The sequence below is a fragment of the Hemiscyllium ocellatum genome, chromosome 7, assembly GCF_020745735.1.
Source record: "Hemiscyllium ocellatum isolate sHemOce1 chromosome 7, sHemOce1.pat.X.cur, whole genome shotgun sequence".
In the NCBI taxonomy this organism is placed as follows: domain Eukaryota; kingdom Metazoa; phylum Chordata; class Chondrichthyes; order Orectolobiformes; family Hemiscylliidae; genus Hemiscyllium; species Hemiscyllium ocellatum.
Genome location: NC_083407.1, coordinates 1,852,940 through 1,870,289, shown reverse-complemented (window position 1 = coordinate 1,870,289; position 17,350 = coordinate 1,852,940). Strand labels below are relative to the sequence as shown.

Below are 17,350 nucleotides of genomic sequence, written 5' to 3'. Positions count from 1 at the left end.
GGTCTTGAAACAGAACGTGAGAACCAGGAGGAGGAGTAGGCCATACGGCCCTTTGAGCCTGCTCTCCCATTCAATAAGATCATAGCTGATCTTTTCATGGCCTCGGCTCCACTTACCCACCCTGTCACCGTAACCCTTAATTCCTTCATTGTTCAAAAAAACTACCTTAGTTTTAAAAACATTTAGTGAAGTAGCATCACTGGGCAGAGAATTTCATAGATTTACAACCCTTTGGGTGAAGAAGTTCCTTCTCAATTCAGTCCTAAATCTGCTCTCCTAATTTTAAGGCTATGTCCTCTTGTTCTAGTTTCACCTGCCAGTGCAAACATCATCTCCACATCTATCTTATCTCATTCCTTCATAATTTTATATTTTTCTATAAGATTCTGCCTCATTCTTCTGAATTCCAATGAATATAATCCCAGTCTATTCAGTCTCTCCTCATAAGCCAACCTTTTCAACTCCAGAATCAACCTCATGAACCTCCTTTGCATCCCCCTCTAAGGCCCGTACATCATTTCTCAACTAAGACGACCAAAACTGCACACAGGACTCCAGGGGGTGTGGCCTCACCAGTACCCAATACAGCTCCAACATAATCTCTCTGCTTTTAACATAATCCCATTTGCCTTCCTAATTACCTGCTGCACCTGCAGACCAACCCTCTGTGATTCACGCACAAGGACACCCAGGTCCCTCTGCACAGCAGCACGCTGCAACATTTCAAGTAATAGTCCTTTTTCCTGTTACTCTGACCAAAATGGGTGAGAAAATGGAAGGTGTCATATGGCATGTCCAAGCAGCTGGGATCAAGGGAATTCTTTGAGGTGCGTAGAGAGTGTCGGAGTACATTGAAGAGAGAAATCAGGTGGGCTAAAAGGGGACATGAGATGGCTTTGGCAGAGAAGGTAAAGGAGAATCCAAAGAGATTCCACAAGTACATGAAGGGCAAAAGAGTCACAAGGGAGAGAGTAGGGCCCCCTTAAAGATCAACAAGGTCATCAATGTGCAGAGCGACAAGAGATGGACAAGATCCTAAATGAATATTCTTCATCAGTCATTATTATTGAGAAAGGTATGAATACCCAGTGAACTTGGAAAATCAATAATGATGTCTTGAAGAGTGTCCACATGACATAAGGGGAGGTGCTGAAAGTCTTAAAGGCATTAAGGTAGATAAATCCCTGCGACTTGATCTAGTGGATCCCAGGATATTGTGGGAAGCAAGGGCAGAAACTGTGGAGTCCCTTGTAGAGATATTTGTATCATCTGTAACACGGTGGCATAGTGGGTAGCACTGCTGCCTCACAGCACCAGGGACCCGGGTTCAATTCCTGCCTCATGACACTGACTGTGTGGAGTTTGCACGTTCTCCCCGTGTCTGCGTGGATTTCCTCCGGGTGCTCCGGTTTCCTCCCACAGCCCAAAGATGTGCGGGTCAGGTGAATTGGCCATGCTAAATTGCCCGTAGTGTTAGGTAAGAGGTAAATGGGTCTGGATGGGTTACTCTTCAGAGGGTTGGTGTGGACTTGATGGGCCGAAGGGCCTGTTTCCACACTGTATGGAATCTAATCTAATCATCGACAGTCACAGGTAAGGTGCCAGGATTCCAGAGGGTGGGCAATGTTGCTCCTTTTTTGAAGATAGACAGTGAGGAAGAGCCAGTGAAAGACAAACAGAGGAGCTTAGCTTCAGTGAGGGGTACACTGAGAGGCAGGACCTTCATGTATTTGGAAAGGTAAGGACTGATTCAGGATAGTCAGTGCGGCTTTGTGTGTGGGAAATGTCAACATGGACATTAAAACAAACACAAAACCTGCTGGACAGACTCAACAGGTCACACAAGGAGATCAAAGCTGGTCATGGAATATTCAGAAGGAAAGTGTGTTGGGACAGGATTGGATAAGAATGATAACAAGAGCTGAATTTGAATCAGAAAATGTGGTATCCACATTCGGGGGGCGCGTTGGGGGTGGGTGGCAATAAGAAATGAAAAGGGGAAGAAGATCCTGATAGGAATGAGAAAGAATCCTCTTGGAAAGATTAGCGGCAAGCCAGGCTTACAAAACAACAAAAACTGAACAAAGCAAAGTTAAAAGAGGGAGAACACAAACGATACGGCTAAAGTAGCAAGTGACATATAATAAGGGACATGAAACTGACATTTAAACTTCTTTAAATGTATTTATAAAGTGGTCAAAATGAATACAGGCCCCTTCAAGAATGACTAGGAGAGAGTGAGGACAGTAGATCAAAGCCAAAAGGAGTGGTGCTGGAAAAGCACAGCAGGTCAGGCAGCATCCGGGGAGCAGGGGAGTCAACATACTGGGCATAAACCCTTCATCAGGAATGTTCCGGGGGGCTGGGGGGGGGGGAAGGGAGCTGAGAGATAATAAGGAGGGGTGTGGGGCTGGAGGGAAGTTATCTGGGAAGGTGATAGGTAGATGAAGGTGGGGGGGGGGGGTGATGGTGATAGGTTGGAGAGGAGGGTGGAGCGGATCGGTGGGAAGGAAGATGGACAGGTAGGACAGGCCATGAGGGCAGTGCCGAGTTGGAGGGTTGATCTGGGGTAAGATGGGGGGAGGGGAAAATGGGGAAACTGGTGAAGTCCACATTGATCCTGGGTGGTTGGAGGGTTCCCAGGCAGAAGGTAAGGTATTCCTCCTCCAGGCATCGGGTGGCTAGGAATGTTTCAGTGAACATCTCTCAGACACAAGCACCAATCAACCCCACCACCCTGTGGCCACCCACTTTAACTCCCTCTCCCACTCTGCCAATGACACACAAGACCTGGGCCTCCTCCATCGCCAAATCCAAGCCACCCGACGCCTGGAGGACCAACGCCTCATCTTCTGCCTCAGGACCGTCCAACCCCACTGGATCAATGTGGACTTCACCAGTTTCCTCATCTCCCCTCCCCCACCTCATCCCAGATCCAACTCTCCAACTCGGCACCGCCCTCCTGACCTGTCGCACCTAGCCATCTTCCTTCCCACCTATCCATTCCACCCTCCCCTCTGACCTATCACCTTTACCCCCACCTCCATTTACCTATCACACTCTCAGCTGCCTTCCTCCCAGCCCCACCCCTTCCCCCCGCCTGCTGTTTCTCTCTCACCCCCTTAGGCCTCCCCCTCATTCCTGATGAAGGGCTTCTGCCTGAAACGTTGATTCTCCTGCTCCTCGGATGTTTCCTGACCTGCTGTGCTTTTCCAGCACCACACTCTTGGATCCTTCGGGAATGAGAATAGTGGGGATTCAGGAAATAGCAGAGGAATTGCACAAATACTTTACATCGGTCTTCACAGTAGAAGACATTATAAACATCCCAAAATTATTAAATACTCAAGGGACAAAAACAGGAGAGGAAATAAATGCAATAACGATCATGGGTGAAGTGCTCAGAAAGCAAATGTAAAAACTGGAGGGTTCCCTGAACTGATGGGATGCAGCTGAGGATATTAAAGGAAGTGGTTGCAGAGATAATGGATGCACTGGGAGTAATATTCCAGAAATCTTTAGATTCTGGAAGAGTCCCAGCGGATTGGAAATCTGCCAAAGTGCCACACGTATTTAAAAGTGGAAGATAAAAAGCACTCCCTCCCTCAGGGACATTGTGGGTCAACCCACAGCACATGGACTGCAGCGGTTCAAGAAGGCAGCTCACCCCCACCTTCTCAAGGGGCAACTAGGGACGGGGTAATAAATGCTGGTCAGTCAGCGATGCCCATATCTTTCAATAGGTAGGAAACAATGTCTGTATCGTCACCCAGAGTGAATGTATCAGGTTGATATAAACATATCAATGGAAATGGAATAGTGTAGGTTCGATGGATCCACAGGTCAGCCCAACATCGAGGGCTGAAGGGCCTAGACTGCGCTGTAATGGTCTATGTTCTATGTTCTATATGCACACAGTAATCTCAGAGTCAGTTACCACATCGAAATGTTCACATAGAACGAGTGCAACATGGTGACAAAGAATTGATGAATTAGCCCGATTGGTCACTGTGTGACTCATCACAGAGTGAGAATGCAGCTAGATACAGTCACCCTGCCTGAATAAGTCTGAATGGTGAGGATTAGAGTTAGCCAGAAATATAGCAACTGACTGCAAGAGCTTCTACAGTCATGTACAAAAAGGAGACAGGAGCTAAATTAAATGTTGGCCCTTAGATTCTGGAACAGGATAAATGATCGTGGAGAATTAGAAACCAGTTGAATAATGGAATAAATATTGTCTATTGTCCCAGTGGAAGACAGCAGTGGGGAAATCAGAAATCTATACATCAGAGAGAAATTACTGGAGAAAGTTACGGAGCAAATCCTGGGGCGGGGTGGCCTAATTCCTTAGGATTCTGAAAGAGATATAAGTTTCCAAGATGTCTTATATTCCGGAATGTCTCATCAGGCTGGAAGCATAAGAAGCCAGAGCCCTTAATAAACTGGGAGTATTTTCTGTCTAGTTTTAAACTCTATAAAAATGCTGCTCTTGTATTGATTTCTCTCTCTGCAATTCTAAACAGCCAGGGAGCGAGACAAGTTTGTGATAAAGGTCATAAAGATTGTTCGATACCTCCACCCCCCCCACCACCCCCCAACAAGCTCTTGATGCCAGGGAGCTGTCTGGAACCTCATCCACACTCTCTTTACCCAAATGTTTAGAGTGAACCAGTCAATGACCTGAGCTGGGAAACGGACAGAGAGAGGGACAATGTGTTTGAGATTCATTGGTGAGGAGTATTCACACAGGTGATTGCCACACGGCACATTGCCAGGAATAAGGCTCGAGAGCAGACCCCCTGAGGCAGATCCTCTCCACTGGCCATGTCCACACACCCCCCAATGGCACACACCCCCCCCCCAATGGCACACACCCCATTGGCACATACCCCCCCAATGGCACACACCCTCCCATTGGCACACACTCCCATTGGCACACTCCCCCCCACCAATGGCACACACCCCCCCATTGGCACACACCCCCCCATTGGCACACTCACCCCAATGGCGCACACCTCCAATGGCACACCCCCCCCAATGGCACACACCTCCAATGGCACCCCCCCCCCCAACGGCACCCCCCCCCAACGGCACACTCCCCCCCAATGGCACACCCACCCCACCCCCAATGGCACACACACACACCCCCAATGGCACACACACACACCCCCAATGGCACACCCACCCCACCCCCAATGGCACACACACACACCCCCAATGGCACACCCACCCCCCCCCCCAATGGCACACACACCCCCCAATGGCACACACACCCCCAATGGCACACACACCCCCAATGGCACACACCCCCCCCATTGGCACACACCCCCCCCCCATTGGCACACACCCCCAATGGCAGTGCACCTCCAGTGCATCTTGGACAGTTGCTGTCGTCAGCTGTAAGATAGACCAGGATAGATTGAGAAACACCAGGGGAATATTTCTCTAACAGTTCAGCGAGAGACACAAACAGAAATGTCGGGAGATTTGCTCAGCATTTTCTGCTTTTTCTTCAATTTCCAGCATCTACCGTCCTCTGTTTAATGTCAGCGAGAGCCGATTGCTGCTGATACAAACCTGCACCAATCACCTGTTTGCCTGCGGATATCTGTAAACACTGGGTCTTTTTATTATTCTGCATTTTTAACTGTGTATTAAAATGAGAAAAGGACTTTTTCTTAAAACTAAGCATGATTGGACATTTTGCAAAGTTAGTAACCTGATCATCATTGTCAGCACTGTTTACACAGCTGCTCGTTCCAGCAGTGGCTGGAGTTTGTAGCTTCTGGGTGTGGCGTCCCGCTGGAAATGGCAGAACTACCAGAGACACATTCCCCTCCCCTCCCTTGTCCTTCTGCAGGGACTGTTTCCACCCCCCAGACCCCACAGCCCCACGGCACCTACCCCTGCAATCGCTGACGATGTCCTCCCTCCTCCATCTCCAACGGCCCACACATACCTTTCAGCTGAAGCAATGCTTTACCTGCATTTCACTCAATCTAACTGACTGCATTTGCTGCTCACGATGTTATCACATGGTCTGCTATTACACCCAATTCATGGTCAGACACTGTCTTGATTAGCAGCTGTTCTATGTCCCAGACTGACCTTTAGCCTCTCCTTTCTCTGTCCATTCTCTCTCTCTCTCTCTCTGGGCTCCATCTCCACCTATCATTTCCTCCTTACCCCCTGCCCCCACCCCTTCTCTAACATATTTACCAACCTTTTCCAAGCTCAAATCAGTTCCAAGCAAGGGTCGCTGGACCCAAAACATTACCTCTGCTTTCTCTCCACAGATGTTGCCAGACCTGCTGAGTTTTTCCAGCACTTTCTGTTTTTCTTTTGTGAATTGACCAGGTCGAGATACATTTAAGACATTTTTACCATTTGTGGCAACTCCTAAAGCAGTGTCTGATGTCCAGGACATGACCCCCGTGAGGAGCACATTATCAGAGAGCCTTCATCAATTATCACAGATGGCACAGGTTTTCTGTCACCGTTGATGGTGTCTCATGTACAGCTGCTTCTTAATAAACTTCAATAAACTACCTGAAAGTTATTTTTGAATGTTAAGTATTGGTGGCCCCTCCCATATCCAAATCCTACAGAAACCGGCAAATGGCACACAGCTTCTGAAGGAAGGAGGGAGGAGACCAAACTGGGAATGAGCAGCTAGTTATCCTCACACCAATCACTGGGAAACTGCTGGACTCTATTACAGTCACAGAGTCATAGAGATGTACAGCATGGAGACAGACCCTTCAGTCCAACCCATCCATGCCGACCAGATATCCCAACCCAATCTGGTCCCACCTGCCTGCACCCGGCCCATATCCCTCCAAACCCTTCCTATTTCTATACCCATCCAAATGCCTTTTAAATGTTGCAATTGTACCAGCCTCCACCACTTCCTCTGGCAGCTCATTCCATACACGTACCACCCTCTGCATGAAATAGTTGCCCCTTAGGTCTCTTTTATATCTTTCCCCTCTCACCCTAAACCTATGCCCTCTCGTTCTGGACTCCCCCACCCCAGGGAAAAGACTTTGTCTATTTACCCTATCCATGCCCCTCATGATTTTATAAACCTCTATCAGGTCACCCTTCAGCCTCTGCGGAGGTTTTAACAATACACAGAAAAAAATACAAACATGATTCGAACAAATCTGCATTGCTTTCCTGAGGAAACTCTTGTTTATAAACTGGTTGTAGGTTTTTGAGGATGTAACTAGCAGAGTCACCATAGGGCTACTCTCTCATTAGAGAGAGAGTCAACTGGTGGGGATTTAACCTGAGGGTTACCATAACTCAGGGGAGGGGGTAAGAGGTTGAGAGGGGTCCTTTGTGGCCGGTACAGGAATTGAGCCCAGGCTGTTGGTTTTACTCTGTACTGTAAGTCAGTATCTGGCCAGCTGAGCTCAGGGAGCTCCACGCTGACAGAGTAGATAAAGGAGAATCTGTCAATGTAGTATATCTGGGACCCCGTGAGATCCATGAAGGGGCCACACAAAAGATAAAGAGTTGGGGTTATTAGATTAACCAATAGGGGATTGTTTCCTGTGCACAAAGACATTTTTCAAGTTCACGGGCACTGGCCTGAGGGTCAGTGTTGGAGCCCCACGTATTTACAACCCGAGGTGCTGTGTTGGATGCAGACGGAATAACGTAGTTACGTTTGCTGACTGTACAAAGTGAGGTGGAAAGGTAAACTGTGAAGAATACACAAGAGGTATCGACAGGTAATGTGAGTGACCAAGGGGACAGCAGGGGGTGTCTAATCCAGGGAAGGGGGGAGGGCGGAGTCATTAACTTGGTTCATCAAAATAGAAAAAGCAGAGAATGTTGTGAAAGTTGTGGAAGTTGTAGATGTAGATGTTCAGAGAGACACAGGCCTATCCATCCAGAGCGTTCAGGTGCTGGCGTACGGAGAGTGAAGGGAAGGGTGGCCTTTACTGAAAGGGAATCAGATACAGGAATTCGGACGGGATGTAAGATGTAGGTTTGGTAGGATTATCGCTTTATTTCCATGATTATAGATTTAAGACTCAGACAGACAGAGCTCCCATCTGCCGGGGAACCAGGGGATGGGGCAAAAGGGCAGGACCATGGAATTAAAGCCCAAGATTCGTAATGTTCATATCAAGTGGGCAAGCAGACTCGAAGGGCCAAATGGTCTACTTGTGTTTTTATTTCTTAAGTTCTTGATTCAAAAGCAGAGAGTGAATCTGTCAGATTGACATATTTGGACAAACTGAATAAAACAGATTATTACAGTCACATCTGCACATTAAATGAATAGTCAACTGGAATTAATATATCTGTTTGATACAGGCACATGGTGTGATTATGTCAGACACACACAAATCAGAGTTATCTATTTGATACAGTCGGACAGAGTTAAGACACGGTCTTGCCACACCTGGACTGAAGAAAACAGGTTGATACAGACACATAGTGAATAAATCCCATTCCTGCTGTCTTACAGAGTGACAGATCTGACTATAACTGTATCACGGTGTGATTAGGTCCAAATGCTACAAACAGTTATGTATCAGATTAATACCATCACGGAATGGTTCTGCCAACTTCATACAGTCACACAGAATAAATACATCATACTGATACAGTCACACAGAGAAATGTAATCACATTGCTACTGTCAAGTGAAATGAATATTATGGATTATTACAGTCGGAGTGATTATATCAGTTTGAGACAGGCTGTCAGGTGGGTACAGTCACACAAGAGTGAATAAACCTCATTCAATCCGTCACAATGGCTGGATCTATGGGGTTGATGGAATCACATGTGTTCTGAATACAGTGCATTTCCCTGCTCGCTTTCTTGGTGCACTTTTCTATCCGTTGGTTTTGAAAGCGCTGTGACAAGAGAACTGAGGCACAGTGACTGAGCGGGTGAGTGTGTGTTATTCTCACTGGGAGGACTGATGAGTAAAAGGGCCCTCAGTGTCCGACATCACTGGGTCATTGTCCTGTCAGTGTGAATTGGATGGCTTCACTCATGTGAGAAAGAACCTCCTCCCTCCTTTCGCAAGCTCCTCTCGGGATGCAACTGTGCCCAGACAGTACAGGGGATCATCTTCTCTTTAAGTCTTTCCTCAACCTTAACCCTCAGTGAACAGGTACTTGGTGTCCCTGTATTCTGGGTGACTTGCTGAGGTGAGATTGCTCTGCGATGTTGGTGTATTTAGACTGACAATGAGCTGCCCGAGAGTTAAAAATCCTGCCTGTGCCTGAAGATCAGAGCGCAGTTTCCCTGCACCCCCACCCTGCAACTCGCCTTTATCCGAAACAATTTGCTTTCCTATGAAATTCAGGCAGATCAGTTGTGTGAAACCTTTAGCCCACTCAGTCTCTGACACACCAGGCAGCTGTACAACTACAAAGGTATTTTTGTGAACCCTTCCCCTGCCAGCAGTCTCTTCATCAAACACAGAGTCAATTCTATCCCAGCGCGTTGGGTTCTCATGGACCTAGCTGCCCCAGGAGATGTTGCAGACAGTTCTTTGGGAAGGGTTAATGTAAAGAGAGACCTACCACAGAGAAGTTGTGGGCCGAGCAGTAGGAGCCACTGAAGTTACAATTTTTCAGCATCTCTTCAATCTGGTGGCCGGTCCTGTTGAAGATATCCATCATGTCAGCTACGGGGTAGCCCTGGGTAACTGCCTTGTGGGCATCCTTACTCTTGGGAGGCAATCCGGTCATATTGGCCAGGTGGTAGATATCGGCATCTGTGAGGGCAGTGTGCCGGAATCTGTTCATGTTGCAGATGGTGATGGCGGGAAAAGGGATCTCCTGGTGAGATTCCTCATCCAGGGCGGTGACATGGTGATGTTTAAGGTAGTACACGGTACAGTTTACCACTTGGTAGAGGAAGAGCATCACCGAAGAGATGAAGGCGACTGCCCACAGACTTTGCTTCAGCCCGCAGCCACCCGGGACAAAGATGTGGTTAATACCATGCAGCGAGCAGGTATCAGCAAAGGTGACAAGGTCAGTGGTGGAGGACTGACAGCCCTCTTCGATCAGACTCCTCTTGTCGCATTCCACCGCTCCCTTATGCTTCTCGTCATCCTCCGAAAATGCAATTTTACAAACGATTTCAATCGGCATCTGGGCTGTATGTGCAGATGCCTTATATTGCAGAAATGCCAGAGTGCTGTGCAGTGCACTGGCTGTGTGACAGAACTTGCTGAGAGAGAGAGAGAGAGAGAGAGAGAGGGAGAGGGAGAGAGAGAGAGACACCGAGAGAGAGGGAGAGACCGAGAGAGAGAGAGAGAGAGAGAGAAATGGAGAGAAAGGGAGAGAGAGAAAGAGAAAGAGAGAGAGAGAGCAAGAGGGAGCCAGAGACCAGCTCCCAGTCCACAGCTCTGACTTGCAGCTTCCCCTTCGCTGTTTGATCAGTGTGTCCTGTGTCCTGTTTCTCAGCAGTAATACAGCTGTCAGCTAACGCACCCCTCTGTACAGCTGCTATAAAATGCAGCGTTTACACAAGTGCTAATAGAACTCACAGCTGCTTAATAATTCATGAGGGAACCCATCATCATCACCAGCCTCCTTTCACCCAGGGGAAACAACTTTGAGCTCACTTGTTTGAGTGACGGGGGGTTTCCTGCTCTTCACGAGGGGAACAGAAACATCGATTGGAAGTTTTTATTGCCTGTTGTTTTGCTGCCAGTCAGACCCTCCGACTGGGTTTTGTGGGATACTGGGTCAGAATTCTTCCATTTTAGATCAGGATGCCTCCCAGTGCCAACCTCCCTGCCTGTCCTGGCTCTCACCCCAGCCCGTCCATACCCAGCCAGTGATTAATTACAGCAATAATGGACATTGAGGAGGAAGCAATCAGCACCACTCCATTCTTCAATCTCCCCGACAAAGGACAGAAATGAAAACCCATTGATCCCTGACTCCATCCATCTATCTGGATCAGCTCTGACACCATACACATCTGGAATCCCCTTCCACCCCAGGCCCCATCATCTCCCTCTAGAACAGCCACAGATGAAAATCCTTCAGTAGCTGGGAGGGAATAGCCCGGCTGGTGTTAGTGTGTACGGAGCATTGCAATTACTGTCTCCCAATTTAACCCCTTGTTGAGTTGAAAGCTCCTGGACATGGTTATGTTACCCAGTGGTCTGCCTCTCTGTAAATCATTGATTTCTTGCCGTGATCAATAAAGTGTCACCGTTTGAAATATTCTCTTAACAAGGAGCACTGCCCTCTGACACCTGGGAAACATCGCTAAAGTACTGCTGGTCATCCACTCTTCCAATTCCATCCTGACGTTACCTCGGCCTTTCCATCACTGAGTCTCCTCAGGGACTGTGGCAGCTCGTCCTTTGCTGATAGGAGCAGGAGGAGGCCATTCAGCCCATCAAGCCTGCTCCATCATTCACAAAAATCATGGCTGACCTGATCGTACCTTTAAGGACCACATTCTCACCCACTACAGATAAGGGGCCATTACCAAACTGGCAGAAAAGGCAGGGACATGGGGGAGCGGGCAGGGACACGGGGGAGCGGGCATTGGGTGAATGTCTGTGGGTGTGTGTGTGAATGTGTGTGGGTGTGCTTGTGTGTGGGTGTGCTTGTGTGTGGGTGTGAGACTATGTGTGGGCATGTGCGTGGGTGTTGGTGGGTGTGTGTGTGTGGTGGTGTGGTGGTGTGGTGGTGAGAGTGTGCGTGCGTGTGTGTCAGTGCATGTGTGTCAGTGCGGGTGTGTCAGTGTGGGTGTGAGTGTGTGGGTGTGAGTGTGTGGGTGTGAGTGTGTGGGTGTGAGTGTGGGTGAGTGTGTGGGTGTGTGTCGGCTTTGTGTGTGTGAGTCGGTGTGTGTGTGTGTGGATGTGGGTGTGTGTGGATGTGGGTGTGTGTGGGTGGGTGTGTGGGTGGGTGTGTGGGTGTGTGTGTGGGTGGGTCGGTGTGGGGGTGGGTGTGGGGGGGTGTGGGGGTGGGTGTGGGGGGGGGGGGGGGGTGTGGGGGTGTGGGGGTGGGTCCTCTCGGATAGGGATCTCGTGTCCAATGAGTCACAACCTGAAAGTAAAGGTCCAGCTGTTTGTGGAGGTTTGTGTTCAGCACAAAAACCCCCTGTTTACACCCACAGGGGCTCCCAGAGACTCCCCTCCTGACCCCAGGGCAATTAGGGATAGGCCCTACCTGTTGGCCGAGCCAGTGGGACCCAGAGCTTGTGGATGAACAGACAGTGTTTCTCTCAATAGACTGGAGACTGTAATGTCAGAATTTAAAGGATGGGAGGACCTTTTTTAATCTCCTGTGCGTCACGGTCAGGGTGGGCAATGACTGTCTATCCCTAATAGTCCCTGACCTGAGAGGCTGACTGGGAGATTGCAGAGGGATCAGAGAGATGGTGTGGCCCTGGTACTGCTCATGTGACTGAGAACTCCGGGCCCCCACTCAGATTCCCCTCACAGATCCTCCACTCGGAGCCCCCTCTCGGATCCCTGGAAGATGTTTGGAGAACGTTCCTGGGACAAGGAGAGGTTGGGCAGCTGGAGCTGATACCCGTTGGGGTTTACTGGAAATGAGAGGTGGTCTGACTGAAATCGAGTATCCCAAGGGGGTTGGTCAGGACAGATACCCCACAGACGGGGCATTTGGCCAACGGGTTGGGGATAGTGAGGGCTCAGAAATGATCCTCAGGGGGAGCCTGGGTCTGGCAGTGGGCTCCTTCACCAAGATCTGCTCCTTTGGACTGGATGACGAGTGTGTAATCCAGGCACCGGTAACGGAGGGTGGAACCAAGAAACCAAACACATCACAAACCACAAACACAGGATTGGTCCCCATTACTGATCCTCAGTAAACTGCCCAAACACAACCCTCACTCACTCCAACAGGAGCCACACTGCATTTTCCATTTCATTGATGCAGACATTCCTCAGAAGTGGAGTCCGTCGCTGTGATACCATGATCTCCCTGACCAACGTCCAGTGAAGACCCAAGCAGGAGTCGTGGCTCTCACTCTCTGATTTTCTTTCACTGTCTCTCTCTCTCTCTCTCTCTCTCTGTCTCTCTCTCTCTACATTGCTTTCCCTCTGTCACTCTCTTTTTCCCCAAGCCCCGCACACAACTTTCTGTTTGCTCTTTCTCACCCTCCTTCCATTCAGCCCATCCTGGTGATTCCCACCCAGTGATGTCACACACAGCACGTGAATATTTATGAAGAGGAGAATCCGCTGGGATCTGTACTAATGCCAGGACCCAAACTCTATCCCCATTTCCAACATCCCCTCCCCCTCAGTGTGGAAATGCAGGATTTTTGTTTTAATATTTACTTGTGGAACGTGGGCGTCACTGGCTGGGCCCAGCATTTATTCCCCGTCCCTAGTTGCCCCTTGAGAAGGTGGGGGTGAGCTGCCTTCTTGACCCGCTGCAGTCCGTGTGCTGTGGGTAGACCCACAATGCCCTTAGGGAGGGAATTCCAGGATTCTGACCCAGTGACACTGAAGGAACGGTGATATATTTCCAAGTCAGGATGGTGAGGGGCTGGGAGGGGAACTTGCAGGGGGTGGTGTTCCCATGGATCTGCTGCCCTTGTCCTTCTCGATGGAAGTGGGTGTGTGTTTGGAAGGTGCTGCCTGAGGGTCTTTGGTGAGTTTCTGCAGAGCATCTTGTAGATGATACACACTGCTGTTACTGAGTGTGGGTGGGGGAGGGAGGGGATGGTACACACTGCTGTTACTGAGTGTGGGTGGGGGAGGGAGGGAGGGGATGGTACACACTGCTGCTACTGAGTGTGGGTGAGGGAGGGAGAGGATGGTACACACTGCTGTTACTGAGTGTGGGTGGGGGGAGGGAGGGGATAGTACACACTGCTGTTACTGAGTGTGGGTGGGGGAGGGAGGGGATGGTACACACTGCTGTTACTGAGTGTGGGTGGGGGAGGGAGGGGATGGTACACACTGCTGTTACTGAGGGTGGGTGGGGGAGGGAGGGGATGGTACACACTGCTGTTACTGAGTGTGGGTGGGGGAGGGAGGCGATGGTACACACTGCTGTTACTGAATGTGGGTGGGGGGAGACAGGGGAGGTTATAAGTGGGGATATTCACTGCTAACTGCACAAGTTGGACTTACTGTACAAACAGCAGAGGTCTGATGCAGGGGAAGGGCCAGCCTCCCAGGAGTACGCAGCCTGACGTTTTGCAGGGAGTCACTGGGAAGGGTGAGACTGACCACAGCTGGTTATCAGTCTCAGTGAGATGAGGAAATACTTTAAACAGAACTCAGCATCTCTCCTTTTCCATCTCATCTCAAGGAGCTGGGAGCTGGGCGCTGGGCAGTGACAATATACAGAGCATGACGGATCTGAACGATGCCGTTGAATGTGAGAAGAGACGAGGCTGGGAGGCAGGGTGCTGTGGGGAGGCTGGCCCTGGAATCGAACCACGCTCCCTTGAGCTGTGAGGTAGTAGTGCTGACCACTTTGTCACTGTACCACCCTCAAGAAAGCAGTGACCATCGGATGGTAGAGTGTAGAAACACATTTCAGTGTGAGCAACATGGGTCAGAAATAACTGTGCAAGATTTAAATAAAAATAATCATGGAGGTATGAACAAGACATTAGCCTGACTGGACACACCTTCCTCATCGTCGGCTGTGCCCCCACCTTCCTCACCATCGGCTGTGTCCCCACCTTCCTCACCGTCGGCTGTGTCCCCACCTTCCTCACCGTCGGCTAACCCCCCACCTTCCTCACCGTCGGCTGTGTCCCCACCTTCCTCACCGTCGGCTGTGTCCCCCACCTTCCTCACCGTCGGCTATCCCCCCACCTTCCTCACCGTCGGCTATGTCCCCCACCTTCCTCACCGTCGGCTAACCCCCCACCTTCCTCACCATCGGCTGTGTCCCCACCTTCCTCACCGTCGGCTAACCCCCCACCTTCCTCACCGTCGGCTAACCCCCCACCTTCCTCACCGTCGGCTGTGTCCCCACCTTCCTCACCGTCGGCTATGCTCTCACCATGTTTGGTGTCTTCTGAAAGCCTCCTGACCAGGGTCTGTACATTCCCATCCAAATTGTTTAAATACGTGACAGACAGCAGTGAACCCAGCACTGATCCCTGTGGCACTCCGCTGGTCAAAGGCCTCCAGTCCGAAAAACAACTCTCTACACCCTCTGCCTCCTGCCATTAAGTAAATTTTGTATCCAGCTGGTCGGCTCGCTCTGAGTTCCATGTGATCTAACATTACGGATTAGTCCACCGTCTGGAACCCTGTCAAAGGCTTTACTCAAGTCCGCGTAAACAATGTCTATCTCTTTACCCTCATCTATCTTTTTTGTTAGTTCCTCAAAATAAGGTCCACGAGACATGATTTTCAATGCACAAAGCCATCCTCACTCTCACTAATCGTTCCTTGCCTCACCAAATGCACGTAAATCCTATCTTTCAGCATCATCTCTGACCACGTATCCACCATCAATTGCAGACTCACTCGCTTATCGTTCTCAGGCTTCTCCGTACAGTCTTTGTTAACATAAGGCACAACATCCGCCACCCTGCAGTCCATCAGGACTAACCTCTGTGGCTGTCAATGATACGAATATCTCTGCTATAGAGCCCAGAGTTTCCCACAAGGTCCTGGGTAACAGATGATCAGGTGCTGGGGATTAATCCACCTTGATGTTTTCTATGATCGCTGACACTTCCTCTTCTGGCACGCGAACTCCTTTCAGTCACTGGCCCTGCCTTATTTTCCAGGAGAAGGTGAGATCGTATATTTACATATTGATAAATAAAATTTTCTTGAACACAATTAACAAATTCCTCACCACTGAAACCTTCATCACTTTGGCAGTCCCAGGCTCTGTTTAGTAAAGTAAGATCCCCTTATACAACCCAATTATTTTTATATATAGCAAAGATCTCTCCATATTCCTCCTCAACTTCTCTGACTATTGGGAGGTCTATAGTTCAATCCCATTCAGGAGATCATCTGTTTCTTATTTCAAATTTCTACCCATACAGTTTCACTCTACAATCTTTCAGCAATATCCTGTCTAATTACTGTAGTAATGTTTTCCCTAATTAAAAATCCCACTCCCCCTCCTCTCTTGCCTCCCTTTCTATCCTTCCTGTAGCCTCTGAAACCCAGAACATTGAGCTGCCTGTCCTGTCCTTCCCCCAGCTATATTTCTGTAATATCCCATCAGCTGTCCCTGGGCCATCCCTCACATTGAAATAAATGCAGTTCTGTGTTCTATGTTCTTCAGAGTTACGTCATCCCCTGACTTGCTCTTGTCTGTCTTTTTTGATTATCTTGTTCTTATCTGATTCAGAACTGTCTTCATTTGCTTTTCTATTTTCATTGCTAATAAATACTCTGCCCCCTCCCCCTGCAAAACTTTACCGTCTCCCTTAACAGAATGAGCATCTAGATAAAAACAATGACTGCAGATGCTGGAAACCAGATTCTGGATCAGTGGTGCTGGAAGAGCACAGCAGTTCAGGCAGCATCCAATGTGTGTGCTCTTCCAGCACCACTAATCCAGAATGAGCATGTCTTCCCACTGGAATATTATTCCCTTTCCAGTTAAGTTCCTTTCCATCCTTTTTAAACAAGGCTTTTCTGCCCCAGGGGAGATCCCAATGATCCAACAATGTGAATCCTCCCCATCGCACCATCCCTTCAGTCATTGATTTATCTGCCTTTTTCCAACTCTCACTAGAACATGGCACCGGGAGTAAACCAGAGATTTGAGGTTCTGCTTTTTTGCCTGCTGCCTAACATTCTATACTCACTCTGCAAAGCCTTAATCTTTTCCCTAACAATAATGTTCACACCAATGTGTACAACAACTCCTGGTTTCTCACTCTCCCTGTTGACAATATGCTGCAAGCACTTTGAGACGGCCTTGACCCCAGCACCAGGGAAGCAACACACCATCCCAGCGCCAGGCTCACTGCCGCAGAATCTCCTTAATGCACTCTTGGCAAGAGAGTCTCCAAAAACAATTATTCTTTTAAATCTAGACATAAGATTCATTCTCGGTGCCCAAGATCTGATTGCCACTTCTATTTTCCCCAAGAGAGACGATTCCCTTCAACAGTACCCAAAATGAATATCTGTTTGAGAGGGAAATAGCTACAGGAGATTTCTGAATGAGCTTGTTACCTTTCCTGACAGTCCCCCATCTGATCGTGCTGCGCAATCACTTGTTAAACCTACAGCCATCTAACTCGGCTCTCAGTGACACTAAACCTCTAAAGAAGCTGTGAAAACGACCCCCGATATTAAATAAAAATCCTACTGTTCCTTACTCCCAGATTTTAATCTTAAGCCTGCATAAGAGAGGAAGAAACTTAA

At 49.0% G+C, this 17,350-nt stretch overlaps 1 protein-coding gene across 1 annotated transcript in view; it reads right to left on the bottom strand.

Annotated features, from left to right (window-relative positions):
• The window catches only part of asic4a (acid-sensing (proton-gated) ion channel family member 4a), a 168,293-nt gene extending 158,157 nt beyond the window's left edge, over positions 1 to 10,136 (bottom strand). Inside the window, exon 1 of the mRNA XM_060827711.1 lies at positions 9,561 to 10,136. Coding sequence (XP_060683694.1) covers positions 9,561 to 10,136 — 576 coding nt within the window. The remainder of the gene's footprint in view (positions 1 to 9,560) is intronic.
• Positions 10,137 to 17,350: the final 7,214 nt, after the last annotated feature.